A 23838-nucleotide genomic window follows, 5' to 3' on the forward strand; every position below is an offset into this window, starting at 1 on the left:
CATACAAAGAGCTCCCAAAAGTGGCTATAGCACCCAACATACACAACATAAGAGAATTGAAGCACAGTATATTGGCAACTTGCTCATCTTCTGGGTTAAGCCTGGCTCACACTTCAGGATTTTTAGCATGATTTAACACCGATTTCCCCCTCCAGAGAATCAGAGCAGACATCTTGTTGAGCACCTTGATCTGTCCCAGTGTTCAACGCAGATTATTTGGTAGTGTGAGGTGTTCGGCGATCGTATCTTGCACTTCCCGATCTGTTTGCACACAAATCGGGGCAGCCCTGATTATCATCAAACATGATTGATATTTAGGATTTAAATTGGGATGATGCCATTGGTCGCAAAACAGCTGATGTTGTCAGGATCCTGCCCTGACAGTCTTGTCTGTCCTATCTTTGTTTAATGTGTCTCTGTTCATTTTGTGCCTGAGCACATGGTTGTGTCTCTGTTTATTTTGGCCGTGTGCTCCCCTTGTCCTGCCCCCTTGTTTAGTCCTTTTTGTCTAATTGTTCACCTGATCCTTGTGTGCTCTGCTCCCTTTATATTGTGCTCATTTCCCTCTGGTCTTTGCTGGTTCGTTTTTGTGTGTTCCTTGTGTACAGTCTCTAGCTTGGATATTTAGTTTTGTTAGAACTCTTTAATCAGTATTTTGCATTTGGTTCCCTCTTATTTTCTAGTTTTAATTTGTTCCCATGTATAGTCTAGTTCTAGTTTTTGTAGTCTTAGTTAGTTATTCCTAGCTTTTTCCAATTGTTATCCTTTTTTTTCAGTTAATTCCAGTTATTTCTAGTATTACTTTGTTTTTCCTTTTTAGGTTTCTTTTCTCCCTAGGCATTGGTTTACAAGTTTACTTTTATCTGTCAAATTCTTGTCTCCCCTGTTTTGTCTTTTGTGTCTGTGTTGGTTCCTGCCCTGCTTCCTGAATCCTCCCTGGTCGCTGATTCTTCTGACCTGACAGACATTATGGCGCAAGAAGGGTTTCCTTCAACTGGGCCAGGGCAGGCCCTTCCTACTAGTTGCTAGCAGGTCTCCTTTTGCCACAGAGTCTGGAGCCATCTCCTTCTGACCAGCCTGTTCTCCTGTCATGTGCCCTGCCCTGTCTTACTGCATCATCTGTGTTTCATGCTTAAAAAATATGTTTGGACATCTTTTCTCAGTTGTTTACCTGTTGTGTATATGTTCAGATTCAAGCAGTAGTCAAGTTTTATCGTTTTGAGTATTTTATTGCAAATGTACAAATGGCTCATATAAGATGTAAAATAATGACTATAAATAATGTTTTCTAGTCAGTGACTCAAAATCCTTTTAGGAGATCATTCTGGATTATTAATTCACATTTTCAAAAGTCAAGCATTCACTTTCATAATGAAAATAATATTTCATTGAATTATAAAAAGCAATCTAGCATTCATCATAAAATACTGGACTGGTCCGTTTGTAATGCATGCAGTCAGGATGTTCAGTGTCAGACTGAACACACAAATGGACATCAGGGACCTTGGGTCTTGAATACATTAGCTCCTGTTTATGTTCACCTAATTTTATTCCTGAGCAGGGAAAGTTAATTTAATGTAAAGGCCTCGTTGTATTAAACTTTTCCATGATCAGATACAGTATCAAACAGACACAGTTATGTTTCTCCTAATTATTGAAAGATTACCAGAAAAATAAAATCATTTAACTTGATAATTTCTATATTCTCAAAGAGTAAGACCATCATTTGCAGTTTGCTTGAATAAATATGACTGTAGGAATTTGTGTTAGTTTATGCACACTAAGTGTGCAAGCTCATTTTCTCATGGTCTATGCAGTTGTGAAGTTCTGAATTTTTTACCCTCAATAGCCAGAAATTGAGTATTGCATTAAAGTAGGAGCAAAGGAGCCACAGTAGGTTGGAAAACACTAGCCACATCCTAACCCACAATTCATCCTCACAACTCTTGAGGTTCTTGCGTAATTCTGGAGTGCATGTGTAATTAAAAATGTCACAGCCATAGCCTTGTGAAATGTAAACAATTATCTGAATATCTTTTGTCTACGAGAGCCAGCCTCCAAGTCTACTCTGCGATCTCTGGACTGGAATGAGTTTGCGATGCAGTTCATCTGTAAGCTCCACAGAGCCCAGGTACTTTACATCACAGTGAAAACACTTATTGGGCAGAGAAAAGCCAGATCTGATTTCTGACTGGTCAGAGTATCTGCCGATCATTAAAGTGCAAGAATATATTTTCACTATTTGAACTAAGGACCATGTTTACATGATCATGGGCAACTCATGAGAGAACAGCACCTGCTTCAGCGATACAGTCTGTTAAATTAGGCATGTCAGCAGTTACACTGAGGTTCTGAGGGATGCGTCTGGAGGACAGTCTTTGAGCAGCTTTGTTCTCCTTCCACTGCCGTAAACTCATGGAATAATCTTGTGCCGAGAGTCTCTCCATTTTCTGTGCTCTCACCAGGTCAGATGGACAGATAGTGTTACAAAAGGCACGACACAGGATCCTGTGACACAGAAAGACAAGATAAAACCATGAAAGACTGATTCCAATAAAGTCTGGCAGAATATATATATATATATATATTTTTTACCAGCCACTGTAGTAACACCCAAAGGCATCTTTTCTATGCAGCTAAAAGGAATAGAATATAAATCCTATCTATTTGAATTGGGAAAATTGAAAACTAGTTTGTCAAGACTGGATTCCAATAACAGTTCTTAACAGCGTAAAGAAAATGCTGCACTTCTTATTAGAATTATGGGAAGATGGTTGACATGTTAATGAAGGTCTTATGGGTTTGGAACAACATGAGGGTGAGTAATTATTGAAAGAGTATTCATTTTTGTGTGAACTATCCCTCTGAAGTGACCCAAACTCAGAGCAGATGCAGAGATGGAGCCACTCTGAGATGCTTCACACTGAAACATACAGCACATACATTTATTAAGTGTATGATAACCATTTTTATTCTATAGCCATTTAAAAAGTCAGCAAGCGTATGGCATCTTGGTAGTCAGGTCACTGGATTTTAAAACAGCACTACAATTACATACACCCTCGTTATGTGATTATAATGGAATTTTGGCAATATAGCAATTAAACTTTACTTCACATAAACATAATTGAGCATGTGCTTGGAGGTACACAGATGCTGTGTATTGTTTCCATCATTTCATGAATGAACTCACTGACATTGTTCTAATGTTTTCCCTTCACTAAGAATTGCTAAATGAAGCGGTGCAGCATAGGGCAACCTTCTATCTAGTACATCTCTAGACATGTTTTTAATATGATCCTGCTGTTGGGTGTGCAAATAATGGCAGTAAAATAACCATGTCTTAGTGAATATTCATAATAATTGCATGTAAACGGGAGTGAAGAGGTTCGCTTGTGACATGTAAACATTTTAATAATAAACGCATGGTCAGTGTTACAGTCCGTTACTGTGACTGATATGTAAATGAGCTGATTCAGATGTGTGTGTAATACCTAGGTAGCAGGGCCAGGACTGTGGTAAGTGCACACACTAGGTAGTAGAGTGGCTCGGACATCATTTTTGTCTCAATGCCCAAGGGGTTTGTGGGAGAATTGCACGTCACACACGCAAGGCTGAACAACAGAACAAAGACATAATAGAACAAGGCACTGAAGAGCAGCAATGCAGTATGTATCCATGTCTGGAAAAAAAAAATAGCACAAGACCAACATTAGCAGAAGATACAGAAACACAATACCATAAATAAAGACATTAAATATCCTGGTTCCTGGTATGCACATTTTGTGACAAGAATAACTCAATACTGTGTTGTTACTGTGTTACTTCTGTCAGACACAGTTTATCACTGAATGATGATGTGACATCATGTATGCTGCCAATCAAATTATATTTGAGCTTTAAATGTACAGTTTTGTGAAACTGTATCTTGGGCCAACAAGACCTCTACCAAGAGCAGCACAAAGTAGCGCCTGCTTTAAGACACATTTTTTGGGGGGCTTAAATAATGGTGCAGATACCATTAATTTGACAAGCACACACGATAGTAAATCATGTAGCGTGATTCATTTTAATACTCTTCTCCCATAAATTTTGCATCTAAATGTAATCTCCTACAAATCCATATTCAGTAAGGTCAGGCACAAAAATAAATTGTGTCCACACCTTTTCAGTGCTAATTCTTCACTGCACATCTTTAGTAAATCTTGATAGTACTATTTTAATGCCAAAAAACAGTTTGCGCTGGTGCAAGCCGTTAGTAAATCTGTTTCTTGGTGTTACATTTGTCATGGAATGCAATAACTATTCTAAAGATTTACTTTACATATTACACAGCATTATAGATGAGAAACAAAATAGCGCTGAGCAACTGTGATTGGCTCACCACTGTGCGACTCTCTATGAGCTGATGCAGGAGGATGATGAGCAGAGCAGAGCCATTGATTGGGGAGCCAAAGGAAAAGACCCCTATATCAGACCCTGCATATGCCTTCACAACAACAACAAAAAAAAGATATAAATTGCTAAATGTGTGCAGTACTGACAATTAAACATTATGATACTCAGTAAAGTGAGGAACTTTAGAAAGACTCACAAAGTAAGGTATGAAGAAACACACTAGGCTTTGGTAAAACGCATCGATAATATTCATCCAGAATGTTGATGGAAGATAGGCCTGAAAATCAAGCATCATAGAACTACACATAAGCTATCACTATATTAATAACCATGTACAACACACTGCAAAACAACACAGTGGAATGGAGTGTGAGACAGGATGTCCACCTGGGAGTTTTGTCCGGACTTGTAGAGATCAGGCAGATCTAGGAGCGTCTCGCCGGACACATCTTTGTCCAGCACGCCGTATATGATTGGAGGGACGGAGGTGAAGAGCAGGTTGAAGAAGATTAAAACCCACGAGTTGGACATTGTGCTGCCTGAAAAGCCACAGAAAAACTGGTACCAGAACAAAAGGTTCACGTACATCTACATGAGAAAACAGAAAAGAAGAGGAACAAGTCAGGACCGCACGGATTCAGAAGATAAGGCTGCAGGAGGAACTGTGTAAATGTGTGTATTACTCACCACATTCTTGTAGAAGAAATAGAGGATCATGTTCGCCAAACGAGTATAACACCAATGACCATGCACCAAAATTAGCTTTCTCAGGAACTTAAATCTAGAGATAGCAAAGTCGCTGGACATCACCGCCTATATATATGGAAAAGAGATATGGTTTATCAGATGAACTACAAGGTTTAAACTATGAAGAGAAATCGGAGGGGAATACAATTTACATATTAAATATATACTTATACATACACACACACACACACACAGTATAGACACACACAATCAGTAAAAAGTGGGACTGGAAACATGTTCTTTTACATAGTTGTCCTTTCTCATTAATTCTATAAAAATGAATTGTCCAACGTGTGTAAATATATTTTCAAAGTGGATTCTACTCTGAGTTATTTTTCTTTTCTTCAAGTACGCTTGATTTAAAAGGAACAAGACAGTGTTGTGTGTGCTCCAGGGTTGTGCATCAATCTGAATTAGTGTACTGTTGATCCATTAATGTGGTTACAGCTCACTTTATTACATAATAAGTCAATTCAAATTTCGATGTCAATATTTTATAAAACTATGTGAAAACAATGTAGTGGACATTTAATGGTTTAGATTGTGGTGTTAATGGTTTTGAAATTTTAAAATTAAATAAATATTAGTTTGACATAAACTACTGTTAAAAGGCTTGGGGTCAGTAAGACTTTTTAATTTTTTGTAATTAATAAGGGTACGTTAATATATCAACAGTGACAGTAATGCAATGTTACAAATATTTATTTTCTATTTCAAATAAATGCAACTTTTGATGAAACTTTCTATTTATCATTCTATTTTTCCGAAGACATGAATCACTTTTTCCAAAAAATATTTAGCAGCAACTTTGATAATAATAAGAAATATTTCTTGACCGGCAAATCAGCATATTAAAAGGATTTCAGGTGACACTGACGACATCACAGGGATAAATTACACATTCAAATATTATATTTAAATTGTAATAATATTAGCATTTTACTGTGTTTTTGCTCAAATAAATGTAGCCTTGATGAGCATAGTAGACAGACTTTATAATGCAGTTTAACTAGATTAGTCAAAACGAATAATGCAATTACACATCTTGTAAATCACTCTTTATATCTTTCCAACACAACATCCTGTGTAACATTGTCAAACCAGTTTTATCCAGATTAATTCATCCTGATTCATTGCAAGGAAGTTAATTCTTAATTACTGAAATGTGCCCAAACCCAAGTTTCTGCTTGTACTGTACCTGCATGCCCTCCTGGCCTGAGATGCCGATGCCAACATCTGCCATTTGAATCATACTGACATCATTGGCTCCATCACCTGAATATAAGCATTACACATTTCAGTTTGAACAACATTCTGCATTGACATTCAACCATACGCCTTCATAAGCCCTTTCACTGCCCTTACCTATAGCCAGGGTCATGACCTTCAGCTGGTCTCTGACGAGCCGCACCACTTGGCTCTTCTGCAGAGGAGTTGATCTGCAGCATATGACTGAGCGACAGCAGCTTGTGAGCTCCAGGAATGACCCCTCTAGATCTTTCTGCAGAGCGTAGTCCAGCGTACGGCCGTCAATGACCATCACACAGTCAGAGCTATCATCTTCAGAAACACCTTCCTTTGTGACCTTTCTGATCTCATGTTGTAACTCATGAAGTCGAGCCTCACACGTGTCCTAAGGAATAATACACACACAGAAAAGTCATTTAGATTCCAGTTATACATTTTGAAATAAAAGACTGAGCATATGGGTGTCCCTGCTTCTGTTTTTGTGATATTTCCAGGTTGGTTTTAATTTGATTAATTACATTTTAAATTAAATTAAATAAATTAGCAAATTAACGGGAATCCCCGAAACCACCTAAATTGTTTGCATTTGGCAAAAGCTTTTATGCAAAATGACTTGTATTGAATTGAAGTGGACTTTTATTATTATTATTAGTTTATAAATTCCCTGGGAAACAAACATATAATCTTGCCACTGTTAGCATCATGCTCTACTGTTTGAGATACAGAAATATGTAAATGTTTTGGACACACAGATGGTCATAGTAATGAAGAAAAACCCTTATTTTGGTATTTTACAGTCAAGTTTGGTTTAGCTTACAGCATTTTATACACAAAATATTAAATTGACAGAAAAAAAATATTTAAATTAAACTATTAGTTTAGGATTAAAATAAGGAATGTGAATAGAAATCAGAATAGTGTGTAAAAATTTATATATATATGTATATATGTATATATATATATATATATATATATATATATATATATATATGTATATATATATATATATATATATATATATATATATATATATATATATATATATGTGTGTGTATATATATATATATATATATATATGTGTGTGTATATATATATATATATATATATATGTGTGTGTGTATATATATATATATATATATATATATGTATATATATATGTATATGTATATATATATATATATATATATATATATATATATGTATATATATATATATATATGTATATATATATATATATATATATATATATATATATATATATATATATATATATATATATATATATATATATATATATATATGTATATATATATATATATATATATATATATATATATATATATATATATATATATATATATATATGTGTGTGTATATATATATATATATATATATATGTGTGTGTATATATATATATATATATATATATGTGTGTGTGTATATATATATATATATATATATATATGTATATATATATGTATATGTATATATATATATATATATATATATATATATATGATATATATATATATATATGTATATATATATATATATATATATATATATATATATATATATATATATATATATATATATATATATATATATATATATATATATACATACACACACACACACACACACACACACACTCACAGGCTATTGTAGTCAACAGCTGCACTTAATGGCCAGCACTATCAGGCTGATGATACAACGGGCAACTTTTTGAGCAATGTTGCTGGGCAGCTTTGGGAAATATTTCTGTCAATGTGAGACACAGGGCCCACGACCCATCTTAAATATCCAGATTGAAATTTGTTACCCATTCTCAGTGGGAAAGTGCCCAAGACATATTGCTCAAAAAAAAGGTGCCTGCCAAAATTGCTCAAAAGATTGCCCCATGTATCAGCAGCCTTAGTCTTGTTTTTCCACCACCTCTACTTACCTTGCTGTCACAATTAGCCATCAGTATGTGGTCTGTAGGTCTGAGGAGTTTGCAAGCAAAAGCAATATTAATAGCTGTCTCTTGTTTGTCCCCAGTGAGGACCCATACTTTAATCCCAGCTTCCTGCAGAGCCTCAATGGTCTCAGGCACTTCCTCCTGCAGGCGGTCTACTATACCCGTCGCCCCTGGAAGCCAAGACACAAATAGGCTAGGACAACCAAAACATGATAACATTTCCAGACAACTTCATTTTTGTCTTCAATGTTTTAATATATCACCCAATAATGTGAGATTAGTTTCCAGTCTCTCGGCAGATTCAAGCAGAAGCTCTTCTCTGTTTTCAATGCTGGTTTCTGCATACTCGTGACTCTTCAGCCAGGCTTTGTATTCCTGCTCTTCCAATACCTGTTGATCATATGCCGACAATTTGTTTCAAGACTTGACCTCCATGCAGAGGCATTTCAGTGCTGTGTGCAAACAGATGATCATTAATGTAGCAAATAAGGGAAGTGAGAGATGAAGACATACCTTTTTAGCAACACAGAGAGTGCGCAGTCCCTCTCTTGCGTACTGGTCCAGGTTTCTTTGAGTCCGTTCCATGATCTCTCTAGAGAAACCATCTTCAGCTGCACCCCACATGCACACACAGATAAAACAAAGACATGAGTTTATAGGGTTCAACACTGCTGGGACAACAAGCATCCAAATGTTTAACACGAACGGCTGCACAATTAAACACTGCTTTGCCCAAGGCTATGGATTACAAGTAATAATTTAGTAAAAAAATATATCATCAGGAGCCAATGTATTAATTTGGTCTCTCCTGTTTCTTTTTTTCCTTTGACTGGCAAAGTGACTGCAGCCATTAACTTGCATGTTATGAATCACCAGGGACCATCATCTTTAATGTTCTACTTTAGAAAGATAGACATACAGTATACATCTCAGATCGCTTCAGGGCGAGTAAATTAACAGCATATTTTCATTTTTCCTACCCCTTTTACTGGAATTAAAACAAAAAAGACATTATGGACCAGTGTGATTCTTAAACTTCAAAAAGCTGTATTTAAATTATATCATACAGTTTGCAAACTGAAAGGTCAAAGCTCTCTTATGTCTGTAATCTACTAAACATACAGTACTTCACACACTTGAGGGGATCATGACTCAAGTGTTTCTTCACACACTTGAGGAGATCATGACTCAAGTGTTTCACACTTGATTCTTTTGAGAAGTCTCAAGGCACAGTCACATTGCAGACACTTGCAGATTATATTCCATAGGCAAATAATTCCCAATTGCACAGATTCCTATAGAGATTTTGGCCAAAGCTTTGCTCCTTTGAACCAACAGAAAGAGGCCTTTGTAAATCCTTAATATCTCAGCCGAAGAAATATGAAATGTCAGCAGTATGAAATGTTACAAAAATATCTGCAATAGGGGAAAGAAAAAGTCACTGAATTTTGAATTAAAAAAAAAAAAAAAAACTTCCACAAGGTTAGTTTACTCAAAAATGAAAAGTTTGTCATAATTTACTCACACTCAAGCTGATCCAAACCTATATTTATTTATTTATTTTTTTCGGCAGTTTTTGGTCCCCATTGACTTCTACATACTAGAAAGCAAGTGGGGACAAGCAACTGCTTGATGGTTACCTACATTCTTCAAAATGTATTATCTTACATTCCACAAAAAGTCGAAAATGGTTTGGGACAACTTGAGGGTGTGTAAATGATGACAGAATTTTTGGTTGAACTATCATAAAGTAATTTTTTTGAATTCTGGTAATGGTCCCCATTGACTTCCATAGTATTTCTTTCCAGTGGGGCCCACAGCTGTTTGGATATTAAAAAATCAACATGAGAAAGAAACTTACACAGGTTTGGAATGATATGAGTAAATGATGACCACATTTTCATTTTTGAGTGAACTATCTTATTTTTAAAACTATGTCATTTTGCTTCTGAAGTAAATCTATCTTGCTTTAAAGGGATATTTCACCCAAAAATGACAATTCTGTCATTAATTACTCACCCTCAATGCCGTTCTTCAGAACACACAGCTCTCTGACCCTCCCATAGACAGCAATGTAATTACCACGATCAAGGTCCAGAAATGTAGCAAAGACATCGGTTAAATAGTCCATGTGATTTCATCAGGGGTTCAACCCTAATTTTACAAAGCTACAAGAATACTTTTTGTGCACTTTGAAAACAATAATGACTAAACTTATTCAACAACTTTTCTCCCCAAGTTACCTTCTTTCGCCATTTTGGAAGATTAACCAAGAATGTAATCAACGTAATCAGCATTGTTTACGTTCAGTAGAACAAAGGTCTTACGGATTTGGAATGACATGAGGGTGAGTAATTAATGACAGAATTATCAGTTTTGGGTGAACTATCCCTTTAAGAATGTTGTGTTTATCAATTAACAAAGTCCAAAAACTGACTATACAATACCTGAAGCATTCGTATTGTTTGGGATAGTGTGAACCAACCTTAATAAACATTAAAAGACGTCACCTCACATACCTGCTTCAGCCAGCTCCATAATGACATTATCGGCTCCTTTAGTGTAAACGACCACCTGTCCAGTGAGTGGATGGCGCACCACCACAGACATCCTCTTGCGGGCAGAATGAAATGGCAGTACGTGTAGCAGAGGGATGGACAGCGGCCCAGTGCCTGGAACAGTCACAAGGACTTGCTCTGGGGACCGGCCCAGCAGAGTACACCCATATGCCTTCGCTGCTTGCACCAATGCCGCCTCGTCCGGGCTCTCCGCCTCGTACAACAACTCTTCCGCCTCATCTTCATCATCGCTCTCTGACTCATCAGCAGAGTTATCTTTGGCCTTCTGTATGTCATCCACGTCCTCGCCCCACGCCCCACTGGACAGCGCTGGAGTGACGGGGTTGCTTGGGGTGTTTGAAGAGGTGCCAGAGGGTGTGGAGGGTGACTGTAGGGTCTTGATGGGTATTTGCGGGCTGTTGTTAGGGAAGTAGGAAGCCGAACGACCCCGGCTGAAGAGTTTCTTAGTTAGGCTGGGAGGAGTGTCTGTGTTTTGACTAGGTGATAAGGGGAAGCGAGGCAGACTCAGCTTCTGAAACATAGCCTTCATCTCCTCTAGAGAGCGCAGGGGTGTGCGCACCACGGGCATCTGAACCTGACATTACAAATAATGATTAATCACAGTTCACAACAACAACACACATAAATGCCCATACAGAATTTGGGTTTATTTAATATTTTGCCCAATTTGATTATGCTTCAGCAATAAGAAAAGATCATTTTTGCAAAGACTGAATTGTTTCAAGGTTAATTCAGTTTGACAGCCAGCCCAAAAACTGACTGGACCACTGGAAAATAATGCTAAATCTATTCTATTTAGCATCTAATAATAGGAACACTGCATTATCATTTGTTATTTACTATATTTATTGTGAATGAAATGCTTAATAGTAAAACATTGGGATACACTTTATTTCAAGGTGTCCTTTGTAAAGTGTAACTATACAATTAAGTACTGAGTAATATAAATGAACAACATACAATACTCACGTACTTACTGTACCCATGCACTAAAATGAAATGGTTTTTTAAAAGCCCTGTATATTTTGATTGGTTTCAGGTTCTTGCTTTAAAAAACAACTGGACAAATTTTAAAAGTGTGCTTATATTTACTACTGTTTTATCAGTTTTCATAGGTGAAATGTACTCAATTCAGTATAAATAAACTTGATCTGGAATTTCAAAAGAGAGCTTAGTTTGGGTTCAAGTTAAACATACAGAATTGCAGTGTTGACTATAAAACTGCTTGGTTTGGAAGTGGCTTCATTGTGAGTGGTGCTTCATGCATCCCTACACTATTGACAATAGATATTTTTGTTTGCAATGGATCTCTTGCCCTCAGTTAGCCTCTTTTGCCTTTACCAAAATTTTGCTAAGTGACCACACATTTAGCACTTGCCATATTGACTGTACAGTTCATACAATTTGTTTTCATATAACATGCTTGTATCAGAACACTTGTTTATTGGCGCATAATTCATAGTTAATGGTTTGTTAATATCGAGAATTTGGACTTTAAAATAAGAGTGTGGCCAAAAACATGATAGCGTGAGTTTGAGACTATCAGTTGAAAGGCTTCATACCACATGTCTCGGCTGAGTGGGTGAGGAGACTACTACAGTGTTGCAGACAGTGAGGGCGAGAAAGAAGTCGAGTATGTGAGAGATTTCAGCAGCTTGCTGTTGGAGAGGGGAACACATGGGTGAAGACAGTGTCTTCAGCTTCGCCTGCAGCTGAGGATCTGGAATGACGGCACACTCCTAGATAACACAACGTCATATCACTGACAATAAATCCTTGAGGTGTGTATTACAGTAAAAATCAATATTTAACTAATAAAGTAATAAAGACATGGAACAGTACACATGCACAGTAAATGTTAAGATAAGTCTGTTCTCGTCTCACCATGGTGCTGCTGAAGGCTCCAGGTGTGTGTCTGCGGAGTGTGTCGTGGACTGAGTGTGTGTCAGACTCTGCAGTGAGGGTATTGAGGGACACTGAACTCCGGTTGCAGCTGAGCGATTTACAGCTCAGTGACTTCCTGCTAGTGCGTGACCTCAGGGTGAGAGAGTGATCTGCATCGCCACAGCCCTGCTCCTCGTACTGTTCCAGAGAAATCGCTGAAGAGTTACAAGTAAACATGATCGTAAGCAGGAGACGATCAGACAAAACATTCAATCTTTATCATTAGAACACCACTGTATTCAAAACACCCTAAATATCATGATGGTACCTCTAATGAAATAAACACCCAGTTGTATTTAGTGAAACACTAAAGCAAATTAGTAATAATAATAATAATATCTCAAAAAAAAAAAAACGAGTAATAGTAAGCTGGATAAATGAATGTTATTCTAAAAAAAAAAAACAAAAAAAACTGAAAAATTGTGATATTTAAGGATTGGTGGCAAAAAAATTAAGGGGTGTGAATACTTTCGCAAGGCACTGTATACACACAAACACAATTTCCATTTAATTATGGCTCTTAATATAATATACTCCCAACTGATCCCATGATGTATTACCAGTGTTCAGAGAGCGGAATAAAAAAAGTAAACCATAATATGGTAGATTTGGTAAAAAAATGTTAATTACTGTTCTTAGCATAAATAAATAAATATCTTAATATTCATCCGTTTATGAATATCTTAAGTTAGACCATAAATCAACTGTGTTAAATGTAAGCCAGTCAATCAATTTAATATTTCGTTTTGATCCTTATGAATGGCATGCCTAAAGAATCAGTGGGGTATATTTTGAAGGCTGTTGTGAAGTAAACGGACCGTTCTCATGGTGAGGGTACTCGGTTCCTGCAACAGTGCAGCGGCGGAACAGCATGCGGTTCTCTGTGAGGGTTCCTGTCTTGTCAGAGAACAGGTGCTGGATCTGTCCAAGATCTTCTGTGATGTTCAGCGCTCGGCACTGTACTCCTGTGTCCAGTACTGGGTTATACAGATCTAAATCATTCTGAATGAAATAAATCTGTCCCAGCTTCACAATCTCTATCGACACATAGAGCGAGATGGGAATCAGCACCTGCAACAGAGGGAAAAGGAGACAGAGAAGGACAGCAATGTCAGATATTCTAGGTATGTACTTTAATGAGCTTCATTCAAGTCTTCAGTGTCACATGGTCCTTCAGAAACTATTCTAATATGCTAATATGCTGCTTAAGAAACATTCCTTGTCATTATAAATGTTGAAAACAGCTTTTGCTTCTTAATAATTCTGTGGAAATCATACAATACCAAGACCTTCTTTTTATTACTACTTTTGATTAGCAAGGGTACATTAAACTGATCAAAAGTGACAGGAAATAAAAACATAATGTTACAAAAGATTTCCATTTCAAATAAATGCAGTTTATTAAGTTAACTGTTTCCAACATTGACAATAATAAAAAAGTGCAATCAGCAAATGAATGATTACTGAAGGATCATGTGACACTGAGGACTGAAGTAATACTTGCTGCAAATTCATCACTGCCATGACAGAAATAAATAACATTGTAATATAAATTCAAATAGAAAACAGTTTTACATTTCACAATATTACGGTTTCTTTTCTGTATATTTAATTCAATAAACTCAGCCTTAGTAAACAGGAGACCTTATTCCAACCTTTTGACAGGTAGTTTACATGTATTTGTTTGTGTAGATATAAAATATTTCCGCTCACTATCACGCACCTGCAACACAATGATCATAGTCCAGAACATGTAAAAGGCAGCGAGAGCAGGGTGTGTGTCGTCAGGGATCATGTAAATGGGATTCTGTAGTCCATTCAACCAAAAACCATGACCTGTAGATCACAACCACATTTTCACTAAACCCACAAAAATATCATTAACTTAGTACTTAAAAGTTGAAGTCCTGTCACAAGTATGCCATTGACCGGAATACTAACCTACAGCAGCAATAAGACACATGAGCAGCAGTAAAACCACACACCACAGGACGTCCATATTGAGTCTGCGCTCCAGTTTACTTCTTTTGTAGCGTGGCCCACTGTTATTCTGCATTGCTTTTGTCTCATGACCTGAAGATACACACACACAAACATTGTTATTGCTCAATTGAGCTCTTAACAATGATGCAATGAACTTGTCATATCTGAAGTTAATCTCGGAGTGCGAATATGAGAAACTGACCTGCATAGACCACAATACCAATCACAGTCTCTGTGTTCCTCACAGTGCAGCTCCTCAGGAGCAGGTTTTCACTATGGAGTCCAACCCGCACTTTACCAGGATGCTCCCTGATTACAAAAACAATCTCAGTTAACTCTTTCGAAGAGAGCATGTGTTTTTTAGCAAAACAAATAGTAAAGACATGATATAATTCAGCCTTAATATTTCTCAACATGAAAATAGCCACAGAAGCTGGAATTGCATTAAATACAAACAAACTAACAAACAAAAACAAAGTCACTATCTTTCTCATGGAAAGTCTCCAGCCTTTCGTTTATCATTTACAGAAGAAGTTTACTGCTTTACTCACATGAAGCCTCTGAACCGTCTCAAGTCGTTGTTGGGATTTTCACACTCAATGTGACTGCTGTAGCTTTCTGGAACAAATTCAGATCCCTAATGGAAGAACACATCACATTTAAACATACTGTTTGAATAAAGCTTTTATGAAATATCATTTAACAAAGTAAAGAATTTCAGCAATTCATGAGACATTTTATTCGCAATGAAGAAAAATGCCTTACAAGAACATCTATTTTAATTCACAAATTCAAAATATAAGAGAAATACCACCACAACTCCAAGTAAATCATAAAAGAATATGCATAGTTAAAAATAAAAGCAAACAGTCCAACAAAAATAAAAGAATTAAACACACTGCTATAGCTTGCAATTCATACGTTTCAGTCAGGTGACCTTCACCAGGCATTGTTCAGAATTAAAATATTCAGAAACACAGAATCATAGATCATGTCAATTAAAGTAATCGTCTATATAAACTGCATTTTATTTCTTTTAAAGAACTTGATGGATTTTAATGCAATAAAACACTGACCCTTTTAAGCAAAACCTATTTCACCTCATAAATATATGGAGGAAAAACAAGATAATGAAATGGCTGGCCACTCACCTGCTGTGGCAGGTCACGGACCACCTGCCTTTGTTTGAGGTTGGTTTCTCCATCCAGGTTGGCCGTCTCGATGTGACACACACCGTTAGGATCAGACGAGTGCAGCAGCACCATGTCAGCAGGAATGATCTCATTACAGCAGAGACGGACCAGATCACCGACACACACCTCTGCCCAACGCCGCTCCACATACCGCTTCTGCTTCCTTAAACACAAACACAAACACACACACACTCTTTGTTCACTATTAAAATTGAATAAACAACAGGATTCAAGTATTGATTTCATTGTCAGGATTTAAAAACAGAAGATTTGAAAATCACAAAAAAAAAGATACAGTTCAATATTCATACATATTCTTTTAAAATATGTGTAAAAATGACCATGCTTTATACATGGTTATGTTATGTTATATATATATATATATATATATATATATATATATATATATATATATATATATATAGCAATGGGGTCATGCGAATTCCCAAGCAGGTTCAGTCGGTTATAATGAGTGTCTGCCTGAACATTATTTCTTCTTATTTATTCTTTTCATTATACAAGATGATCACGAAAGGCAAAAAGTACTTGTTGGTTGCCAGGAACTACAAATGCAAACATATTATTATTTGGTTCTCATTAAACAAAAGTATTTGACTGTAGACTGATCAGTCAGAACACAGTATTCCTGAGAGACGTGTTTATTATCAGTTAAAACAGCCCTCACATTGATGACACTCAAAACCAGTCTTACAGGTGCTATAACTGAATATTTACAGAACCATTGTGAACAATCCCACATGACAAAACCATACAGGTACTTGCATTTCCAATGACGCTTTGTTTCGGTGCATTGATGATGTGCCATGTGAATAAAGTAAAACACACATAAACGGATTCAAGCATTACTGCTTCTAAAACACAACTACTGAACTAAACACAAGAGCCTCAATGCCATAGTAATCAAGCAAACGCTGTGCTTCATTGTCACCCACGGCAACAGCTCCATAACAGGCAAACTAATATGACCCCCTGCGGCAAGACAATCACAAGGGAGCCTTTATAATCTCAGCAACATTAAGAGCTTAGCTAGAGCCAAATGTTGGATAATTCAACGTATGAGTACAATATTTGTCAGGTCATCAGTGCGAGAAAGCAAAATATAAACAGTGTCTTCATACCTGCTATTTACCGACGGTTGACTTTACACTGTACATAGTAGCAACATGCTACCAATACACCCAAAACCCTTTAACAATTAATTATCAATTCAAAGACAGCATTTGAATATTTATAATAAGTCACACTTTATTTTAAAGTCCAATTCTTGCTATTAACTACGAATTTTGCCTCCAAATTCTAATTTGCTGCTTATTTAGTACGGTAGTTGTTAAGTTTAGGTATTAGGTAGGATTAGGGATGTAGAATATGGTCAAGCAGAACGTGCTTTATAAGTACTAATAAACAGCCAATATGTAAATAATAAGCATGTTAATAATCATCTAGTCAGTACTAAAGTGTTACCTTACAAGCTTTTGTCGATTCTGAGAAATCACACTTAGCAGTTTATGAATCAATTATCTGGTAAAATATGCCATTGTTCTCACACTCACACACACACACACACACACACACACACACACAAACACACACACAAACGTGATACAATGAACAAACCTCTGATCATAAGATAGTGGCTCAATTATAAAAGACAAACACTTCGATAATAACTATACTTCAAGTTAACCATTAACTAACAGATACACTAATAAATGGGTTACAGCACAGGATACAGAATGGAAATAAGACACAGAAGCTTGGGAGATCAGAAATCCAATGCAAAATTGAAGCTGTGACACTTTACCATTCAAATTCAAATGACAAAGTTTATTTGATTTGACACATCCAATGAAGTTATGAAGCCACACCTCCGACTGTTTGAGGAACAAGCCAGTGTTGGGATCAAGAAACTGCCAAAAGTGAAACATCTGGGGCAAGTCACATCACAGCTACAGTAGGTTAAACAATCCCTTAACTAAACATGCTTTTGAATAACAAAAATGCATGTATATGCTAAACACATATATGCGGTACGCTGTGATCTGCTGACAGCAAAAATCAGCTTCAATGCCACACATGGTTAGTACAAAAAGAGGTATGCACCTGTAGACAGTATGTGTTATATGTATATTTTCAATTCTGACATTCAGAATGTTTCATTAGTTTACCTGTCATAAACTTCACATAAGCGGTGATTGACCTTTTGGTCAGACTTCCTCCGACGCTGGTCCTCCCAAAGGTCTTTAACGGCAGTAATGGACATCACGAAGACAATAGGAATGATCGAGATCTCTGGCTGGAACGCATTTACAATAGGCACAAAGTTCAATGCGCCCAAAAAGACGAAGTATACATTGGCGAAACGATGAAGTTGCTCGAAAAGATTCTTGGGAATGAAAGACAGGAAGGTGTACTTGGTCGTCCGGACCTTATTCCTGTTGTATGACTGCTGTAATTCCTTTATTTCTTCATGTTCAGTCCCACTTTGCATGACAACCCTTCTGTTTTTGGATGGATCTTTTGTCATGCCACCTCCTTGATCTTGCTCCAACTGCTGAATCATGGCAGCAGGACTCTTCCGCTCAGTCTTTAAGAACGGTCCAGCCAATTTAGGCAGTTTCTCTATCCCAAGCATGTCCAACAGGTCTCAATTCAACAAGTCAAATTCACGTATCTGATTCTGTCCAAGCCATGATCAACACATGCAAGATCTGACACCTGAGAAGCCTTACGCTCTTCAAAACCTTTGTCTCAACAGTAGTGCGTGTGGCTCAGAAACTTGTAATAATCTACAACATATAGACCGGGCCGCTCCTTATCCAGGAAACACTCCCAAACATCATAAACAAAGTAGACATAGAGCTTTTTATGGCTTTTTAGACAGGGAAAACTGAGGGCTGGTAAATATGTGACCTGTTTGCAGTGTGACGTTTATCTCGGACAGAGAACACAAGTTATTTATAATCTAAGGAGCTCTGGACCTTTGAAGCAAAGATTGTTATTATTATTACTATAAAGTTTACAATTACAAACATTCCTTTATCAAGGCTATTCTTAACTGCATGTTGTAGATATGATCAAGACATTTTATTTGTATTTTACAGTGGCTATAGTCGAACACAGATGAAGGGAAAGCAAAGTGTGCTCTTGTTACAAGAAATGAGCACTGGCCATAAGGGGTGGCACTTTCAAAACTACATTTGAAGTTTCACATCAAGACATCAAAATGAACTCAAAGACCTAAGACTATTTCTAGGTAGACAAAATTTCTACGTAGACAAAAGGCCTATTTCTCTTAAATATTGTTCACAAATCTGTTTAAATCTGTGTTAGTGAGCACTTCTCCTTTGCCGAGATAATCCATCCACCTCACAGATGTGGCATATCAAGATGTTGATTAGACCGCATGATTATTGCACAGATGTGCCTTAGGCTGGCCACAATAAAAGGCAACTCTAAAATGTGCAGTTTTATCACACAGCACAATGCCACAGATGTCGCAAGATTCAAGGGAAGCTCATCTACAGTTCGTCGTAATGGACTTGAGTGGGCAAATGCTCACATTTGATGGCGTCTAGCACTTTGGAGAGGTGTTCTCTTTACAGATGAATCCCTTTACGAGATCCTGAGGCCCATTGTTGTGCCATTCATCCACAACAATCACCTCATCTTGCAGCATGTTAATGCACAGCCCTATGATCTGTAGACAATTCCTGGAAGCTGAAAACATCCCAGTTCTTGCATGGACAGCATACTCACCAGACATGTCACCCATTGAGCATGTTTGGGATGCTCTGGATCGGCGTATACGACACTGTGTTCCAGTTCCTGCCAATATCCAGCAACTGTGCACAGACATTGAAGAGGAATTGACCAACATTCCACAGGCCACAATCAACAACCTGATCAACTCTATGTGAAGGAGATGTGTTGCACTGCATAAGGCAAATGGTGGTCCCACCAGATACTGACTGGTTTTAAGAACCCCCCGGACCACCCAGTACAGTAAAACTACACATTTTAGAGTGGGCTTTTATTGTGGCCAGCCTAAGGCACACCTGTGCACTAATCATGGGGTTCTAATCAGCATCTTGATATGCCACACCTGCGGGGTGGTGGATTATCTTGGCAAAGGAGAAGTGCTCACTAATAATTCATTCTAATTGTCTTAAGTCCTTGAGAGCCTAGAAGGAAGTTTTGCACAATATGGAAATTATGCAATCCTATTTCGTGGAAATTAACCTAGGAGGTGCAGTGTTTCAGTGAATCTGTGTAGACAGTCATCACTTTTTAATGATAGTGACAGTGAGGACTTCCACGTTTATAGTTAAAAAAAAACAGGGTGGTGGCTGGTTTGAGCATGCTGAATTGGTGTCTGTACCTGTCAAGACGCCATAGACAGCAGTTAATCTAAATGTAGGGCTTTCTAGCATTGGGATCCTTCCTGAGAGATATGCAGAGGTGCAGGTGATACACCCTGCCTGGAACAACACTATGTTGTAATTGTATTTTTATTTTATTTTTACTTTTTGTTAGCTTTACTTTTGTAGTGCCTATGAATAACAACATCTATCTTCCTGCTTTGTCTGAGGAAACTTTAAAGCTTATGGGGAAATTTGGCCTAAAAGTTACAGCATGTTTTAGGAGTATAATGAAGTCATTTATCTCTAATGATGAAGGCAAATCTGTTCCTCATGGTATGCAACTATCACAAGATGCAGAACAAAGCAGAAGCCACTGCATTTTATCCAAAGCCAAAGGCTAAAAGAAAAGTGACAGGTTAATAAAAATATAAATGGGCCATTGCCCATTGGTAAGTAAGACTAAAACCAATTTTTTTTTATAAATAAATAAAAATTTGAAGGTAAAACAAAAATAAACAAATTAAGCCTTAAAAATACAAAAAGATAATGACAAAATGACAAAACAATATAAAATCACTAAAGCTATATGTATTATGAAAACTGAAAATATAAAAATAAATGCTAATTCAAAATCTGAATAAATGTTTTACAATACAGTATATAAATAACACTGAATAATACTTATTCCAAATAGCCTCATCACTTTATTTTAAATAGATTGTGGTCAAAGTAAAAAAAATCACTGATGGCTGAGTGGTCCCACAATGATTAATATTTTGACAAATTATAAATCACTTTGTAACAATTTGCATGGGACCTTTGCATGGCAGATGGCATTGCATCACTTTTATCCATCAGTAAATTTGTTTTAATTTTTAATGTCAAAGTGAAAAAGACAACAGACAGTGGTCTTGCAATCTGTATCATTCTATGGTCTTTGCCTGTAGAACACAAGCTACCCTCACTAGGCATTTACCTTGAAACAGGTCACAATGCAATATGGGGAAAATACAGGCAAGTAACCAAATATGAGTTACTGTAAGTGTATTCCTCAAATCAGCCAAGAGAGGAAGTTACAAAACGAACCGAAACAAAGTCACATGATCATTAAAAAATCTCATCATTGACCACATTATATAAACAGGGATGTAAAAATACTGACCCGCTGTAGACACTTGTTAGTGTGTTGTTTATTTTCTTGTCATAGCGGTAACGTCTGTAGTCCTCCATGGCGTCTTTGAAGGCAATGACTGTTAGAACCACAGCTAGTGGGATCATGGTAATCTCCTTCTGAAATGCTTCCACCACTGGGACCCAATTAAGCAACACCAAGAACAGGAAGTACAGATTTGCTGCTCTGTTGTCAGAAACCAAATGTGTCAGTAAATAAATAAACAACAACACGCTATCAGATAATTTAGACAATACATGATTCATTCAGCTCAATATCTGACCTATGAAACTGCTGGAAAAGATTCATGGGTATGAAGCTGATGATGGTGTACTTGGTGGTGCGGATCCTGTTGTCTTGAAAGCCCTTGGAGAAACTGTGGTACTCCGCTTGGTGTGGACCACATCGTGACACCACCACTCTTCTCTTTCCAGTGAACCTCTGAACCAGAGGGTCCTGAGCATCCAGGCTACTTTTCGCAGGAAGTGATGAAGGAGGAGAGTACCAGCCTCTCCTCCTGTCTGTGGATATCAGCTGCAGACATCTGTGACGAATCCAGTAGAGTCGCTCCATGAGGTTGAGAAGATCCCAAAGCCTGAGGAGACCAAATGACAAAGTCCCCGTGTACGCTACAAACAGCCCACCTCCTGAACACATAAACATGTACAAAACTAATATAAATCTGTACAGTGAATTACTTGCAACCTGCCATTACTACTTCTTTCTTTTTTTTTAATCCTGTTGAACAGGCTTAACTTGTGACAAAGCAAACACAGAAGTTGTGCCTCATACTTCCTTGTAACAAGGGAAGAGGAAGAAATGTTTGATTAGTTCCAAAAAAACCATCTCAAATTTCACATAGGCAAAAATACAAGATTTTTTGTGTTTTGTTTCGATCTCTGTGGCAAGAATTACTGCAAGAATGACATGACCCGAAATGAGAAAGGAGAAAAATGTCTCTCTAAAACAAAAACATTAAGCAGGTATAGGTGACCATGGACATACTCTAGTTAACTTGTTTTCCAAACAAAATAAGAACAACCAAATAGAAATTAACAAATAAATGTAAAAAAAAGGGCATTGGTTAGTTTAACTAACCAAGAACTAGTTTATTCTATCCTTTACACAGCATTCACTGGTGACTAACCACATCTAAAGCTAACATCATTATATGTCAACTTTGCTGTAAAATCAAAATTTGAATTTGAATTAATATAATCAATTCTTCAACCCCGTAAAGCTTGACATATTAATTAAAAGTCAGAAAAAGCACATTTCCTGTTATTAACATACCTACAAGCAAGATGAAATTGTGAATTCTTGTAATGTAAAAGAGGTATTTGTAATCGTATAGCAGTGTACTTACAAAAATGTACATAAATATCAGTTGTCGCTTTATATGTCCAAAAGATATGTCTTCAGTAAAATGATATTTAAATGCTTAGATTTGTGCAGTTTCTGCAGTTTTAATTGTGGTTGGAAACATATAATGCAATACAATAATGACTCCGAGATATACAAACAAATGTTTCTCAGTTTGCACAAACAAATGTTTCAGTAAATCACGTGCTGCTCATAAGACGAGAAAATATCGTGATGAAAATATCACGGTGCTTTAAATTTTGGTTTAAGAAAAGAAAAAAGCTCAGTTTTTACACATCCGGAAACACATTGACCAGACACATATTATGAAGCGAGTACAATAGATGTGCATGTGACCTCGAGTGAACGCAGGTCAAAAAGATTGTAAAATAATAAAATGCTTATGTCGGCTTTATGGCCCAGTATGTGCATGTACTTCTTAAAGGACCCAATTAAAGACTGAGGCGTCTGGATGGGAAACAAGACAGCAGCCAATGCATATTTACGATAACAAAGCCTTAAACTTACCGTCGAGTCATGGACTTGGCCACATTTCAGAGTAAGCTCCCGGACAAATCATGCATCAGCGTTTCAGTTATTATATTAAACCGTTATATGGCTTACAGTGACCAACATCAGATAACTTTCGTCCCTTCACGAGCTCTTCTAGCGCGTGAGGATCCTGTGAGCTCTGAGCTCCACACACATACACCCAAGAGTTTCTCTTTGCCAAAACATGTATTATCATTCTTGGCAATCGAAATAAAACAGAATCCTTTTTTTGTTTGTTTGTTTGTTTGTTTTTTTGTTTTACGTAAAATGTATATAACCATAATAAAGTACCAGCATTTCCAAAGGATTTTAAGTAAAA

General features: G+C 36.8%; 1 protein-coding gene across 3 annotated transcripts; it reads right to left on the bottom strand.

The window, feature by feature from the left end:
• Positions 1-1208: 1208 nt before the first annotated feature.
• Positions 1209-23828, bottom strand: atp10d (ATPase phospholipid transporting 10D). 3 transcript variants are annotated; one of them, XM_052572496.1, is made up of 23 exons: positions 23496-23828; positions 21889-22200; positions 21597-21791; positions 16011-16215; positions 15411-15496; positions 15062-15168; positions 14818-14949; positions 14600-14712; positions 13695-13947; positions 12817-13031; positions 12495-12671; positions 10873-11506; positions 8867-8964; positions 8617-8743; positions 8339-8523; positions 6511-6778; positions 6344-6420; positions 5086-5211; positions 4786-4986; positions 4595-4675; positions 4385-4489; positions 3495-3682; positions 1209-2508 (listed from the first exon to the last, which is right to left on the bottom strand). In XM_052572496.1, the coding sequence occupies exons 1-23, from the start codon at positions 23504-23506 to the stop codon at positions 2280-2282; spliced, it is 4125 nt and encodes a 1374-aa protein (XP_052428456.1). In that variant the 5' UTR covers positions 23507-23828; the 3' UTR covers positions 1209-2279. The 3 variants fall into 3 exon arrangements, with proteins under 3 accessions (XP_052428456.1, XP_052428457.1, XP_052428458.1); XM_052572497.1 differs by having other exon boundaries at positions 21889-22252; positions 23496-23827; XM_052572498.1 differs by lacking the exons at positions 21597-21791; positions 21889-22200; positions 23496-23828 and adding an exon at positions 18239-18905.
• Between the last annotated feature and the right edge of the window lie 10 nt (positions 23829-23838).

This window comes from Carassius gibelio, chromosome B13 (genome assembly GCF_023724105.1).
Source record: "Carassius gibelio isolate Cgi1373 ecotype wild population from Czech Republic chromosome B13, carGib1.2-hapl.c, whole genome shotgun sequence".
NCBI lineage: Eukaryota > Metazoa > Chordata > Actinopteri > Cypriniformes > Cyprinidae > Carassius > Carassius gibelio.